Source organism: Hordeum vulgare, chromosome 7H, assembly GCF_904849725.1.
Source record: "Hordeum vulgare subsp. vulgare chromosome 7H, MorexV3_pseudomolecules_assembly, whole genome shotgun sequence".
In the NCBI taxonomy this organism is placed as follows: domain Eukaryota; kingdom Viridiplantae; phylum Streptophyta; class Magnoliopsida; order Poales; family Poaceae; genus Hordeum; species Hordeum vulgare.
This window is the reverse complement of record NC_058524.1, coordinates 487,494,317-487,498,042: the sequence shown is the minus strand read 5'-3', so window position 1 is coordinate 487,498,042 and position 3,726 is coordinate 487,494,317. Positions and strand designations below refer to the sequence as shown.

Sequence of the window (3,726 nt, the reverse complement as noted above, 5' to 3'; positions counted from 1 at the left end):
AAACCTCATCATGTCAAGCATTGACATATACCAACAACCCAGAAAAAGTTGTGGCAACATATAATAGAATGCAATCGACAAAACAAAATGCTAAAAGAATAGAAAGTCAAAGTATCAAATAGTTGCAGACCTCCAGGTATCTTTATTTATTTTTTAGGAAATGAGCCACTTACTCTTTCAGAAGAACATAACATCAATTTTCATCCTTATGTTGTGCTGCATTTTTGCAGGAAAAATTATGTCAGATTGTATTCCATCCAAACATGTGGTTATTGCACAATAAGCTAAATATCATTGTTGGGACTAAAATACATGGAGGCCAACAAAGACGCAATCCCCAAAACCAAAAACAAAGTTCAACAGATAATGTTTGGCGGATTTTTTGTTATTCTGCATGCCTTATGCCCTCAACATGCTTCTGGGTTTTGTCGCCAACTTGGAGCGGGAGCTGCTGCATTACAAAACCCCGTTCATGTGCATCTTTTCAAACCAACCAGAACCAGCAGCAGGAGGAACAATAAAGGCAAGAGATACATACCTGTGTGGCGGACCAACAAGTACTCAAGAAGTAAGAGCTAGTATGTCCCCCGAATCCGCAATGTTCTTGTGGGTGATCTGAAGCCTGCCAAGGGGCGGTCTGCACCGCGGTTGCTCTTCGAGGTGCTAGATGGAGTAAACCACTTGTTTGCTTCTTCTACCCCATGCATACTACAATTAAGTGAGGTGCTAGATGGAGTAAACCACTTGTTTGCTTCTTCTACCCCATGCATACTACAATTAAGTTGCGGGCTGAACCAAATTGTTGATATAAGAAAGATATTCTAATATGAACGTACAACGAAAATTATCATGATCAAGCAACAAACTAAGTGAACAATAACATTATTGACTTCACGTTGCATTTATACTTGTCCCATGTGATGTTGATGGTGAGAGCAACCTGCACTTTGGTGAATTTAAACCATGTTGAACTTAAGAAAGTATACTTCTAGACCTAAATATTTGGTTTCTATGTTGGCTAGGTTAATTCTCTAAGAAATGATACAAATGATACACATACTTAATTCCTTAGTCATCATCACAATTCTGTTCAATTCAGCAAGTTAGGTGTCAAGAGTGCCAATTAGAAGCACATGGTGATTATTTGATTTGGTTCAGAGCCACGGTACTCTGAAGCAAAGACAATTAGATTAGGGACAAGGAATTACATAGCGATACAACAATGGGGAATTGGAGAGTGCACTCGTAAGATGCGACAACTCCATATTGACAAAGCAACCGATTGTAGAAGAATTCAATCTGCACTCGGCTCATATATACTATCAGCAAAATAAATCAACTGCTTCTTATCATAATTCAAGAAGCTGTGTTACTTATCATGATTCAGGTGCGGGCTGCGGCGATTCAAGGAATTATGAGCAGGAGGGTGTAGCGGCGGCGCCTAGGGACTTTCCAGGCTCGTGGGCCATGGGCAAGGTCGAGGGAGTGCAGAAGCGTGTCCCTCATCTTGCGTGACAGTGTGCTTGTGGACGAGGACAAAACAATATTGCGAAACAAGAGGAGCCCCAGTCCGTACGTTAGATATAAACACAAGCATTAAGTCCATCAATAATTTAGAAGGAGTCCAGGATAAAATGGAACAGGTAACTCGGGATCGGCCTAACCTGAAGATCGTGAAATACATTGAGACACAAGGCTGAACAAATCCAGCGCCAGGATGAGATTGGTGCGCTCGACCGCTACCGCCCCCATGCGCCGCGCCCGCCGGCGAGACGCCCATACATGCCGAGGAGTCGGGCACCGATGTGACTAGAGGCATCGCCCTCGCTCGCCACACATACACGGGGGATGTCCCTCCCTCTCTCTCTCTCTCTCTCTCTCTCTCTCTCACGACGACTACAGCAGCGGCGCACGAGGTCTCGCCCTAGGCCAACGTGGGGAGTAGTTGGGGTGGGATTGATTGGGGCTATGTGCTGGACACAGAGTAAAACTGAGATCATTCGTAGAACATCGGACGGTTACCCGTAGCAGTGATCCACAAGCTTTCGATTCTGCCTCCAGAGCAGCTGCCCAAGGACAGTTCGCCCAGAAGTAGCCCATGCGGGATGGGCTAGGGACGAAGGTGACCCAGAAACAGAAACGTGCGTTGAAGGTCGAACGGAATGACAGATCTGACGGTTAGAAACATCAAGATCGCCAAAATGAACGGCTCAAAATGCTAATCACTGAGAGAGCTCGGAAAGGGTTCGGTTTTACTATCCTTAATGCCAACCCTTTGTTTTTTTTTGTTTGCTCCGTTATCTCTTTGGCTATGGAACCGGTCTATGTTTTGGTCGAATGACGTACCAACCTGGGGTTGGATGGTTAAAGGGATAATGCAGGAGACGTTTTCAGTGACGCCGAGATGCCTGCGATGATTTCATAATCTCAAGATAATATGCCGGTTCGGTCTTTTAAAGGTACTCATAGGAATATAATGTGCGTATGTGCGTTAATATAAGTGTGTCCGTACTAAGTTAAAAATATATATTGATAGAATAAAAAAAGAACGAGCCACATAAATCTTAATCAAAAGAAAATACTGGTACATGACCAACATACATATGCACACACCTCTAATGCAGCGCGTGCGTTTGTACTATGCTTTTAAGGAAAAAAACATACATAAGCAGTAAGATACTTGGCGGCGCTGACTATTAATTTGCGCCCACGACGCCGAACTTGGCCTGCAGGAATTTTGTGAAGCCAACAACCTCGTCCGTCTCCGGTAGGAGCGCCTTGACTGCGTGGACGTCCGCGAACCTGTTGCTCCACTTCTTGAGGAGCGGCGTGGCAGCCTCGTCCAGCAGGACGGCGCCGCTGAGGCGCTCCCAGGCCCTGAGCGCCGGCAGGAAGCAACCCAGCGCGATATCCAGGAGCCCCGGCGCCGCGCCGGAGAAGAAGGTCCCACCGTTGCTGAGCGCGGCGAAGGCCTCCTCGAGGTGCCGCAGCGCCGCACGGGCCTCGGTGCCGGCCTCGGCGCGTGCCTCCGGGGTGGGCGCCAGGGAGGCGCCGTCGAGCGCCGGCCAGAACTTGTCGTCGACGAACGCGGTCCAGAAGCGGTGCATCGCGCGCTGGTAGGGGTCCTCGGGCAGCAAGGGCGCGCCGCCGGCTCCAGCGGCCGCAGGCCAGGCCTCGTCGACGTATTGCGCGATGACGGCAGACTCGCAGACCGCGCGGCCGTCGGGGAGGAGCAGGACGGGGATCTTCTTGTAGACGGGGTTGGCGGCGAGGAGGCGGTCGCTCTTGCGGGGCTCGAAACTCTCCTCCAGGAGCTCGTACGCGACCCCGCGCAGCTCCAGCGCCATGCGCGCCCGCATTGTGAACGGGCTCATCCTCCCGCCCAGCACGCGCACCCCCGCCTCCGCCTTGTTGTCGCCTCCCGCCATGGTCGATTAATGGTGGTCTCTGGAGCCGGCTGGTAGCTACTCCTTATATAAGGTGACCAAGGCATGAGGGTCAGTGATTCGTTGACTGTTGGGTGTGTCACGGACGTGCTTGGCCAGGCCGCGCGTTGGTGCGAGCTAATTGGAGTTAGGTGCGAGCTAATTGGAGTACGCGCGCGTGGGTTGGTGGTTTGTGCCCCCTCTCTCTTCCACTTGTGCTACCTCCACCGTCTACATGCGGGCTTGGATGACGGCGACAAGAGGATTTTTGTTGGTCCATCATCTAGAAACTGAAACTAGA

At 49.9% G+C, this 3,726-nt stretch overlaps 1 protein-coding gene across 1 annotated transcript; it reads right to left on the bottom strand.

Moving 5' to 3' along the window:
- Positions 1-2,512: 2,512 nt before the first annotated feature.
- On the bottom strand, positions 2,513-3,450 carry LOC123411212 (probable glutathione S-transferase BZ2). Its single transcript, XM_045104156.1, has one exon. It carries the CDS (start codon positions 3,426-3,428, stop codon positions 2,697-2,699), a length of 732 nt encoding a protein of 243 aa, XP_044960091.1. The 5' UTR covers positions 3,429-3,450; the 3' UTR covers positions 2,513-2,696.
- Between the last annotated feature and the right edge of the window lie 276 nt (positions 3,451-3,726).

What these genes read in the sequence shown, in the direction of transcription:
- LOC123411212 (XM_045104156.1), bottom strand. Translation starts at nt 3,428, where the DNA reads ATGGCGGGAGGCGACAACAAGGCGGAGGCGGGGGTGCGCGTGCTGGGC.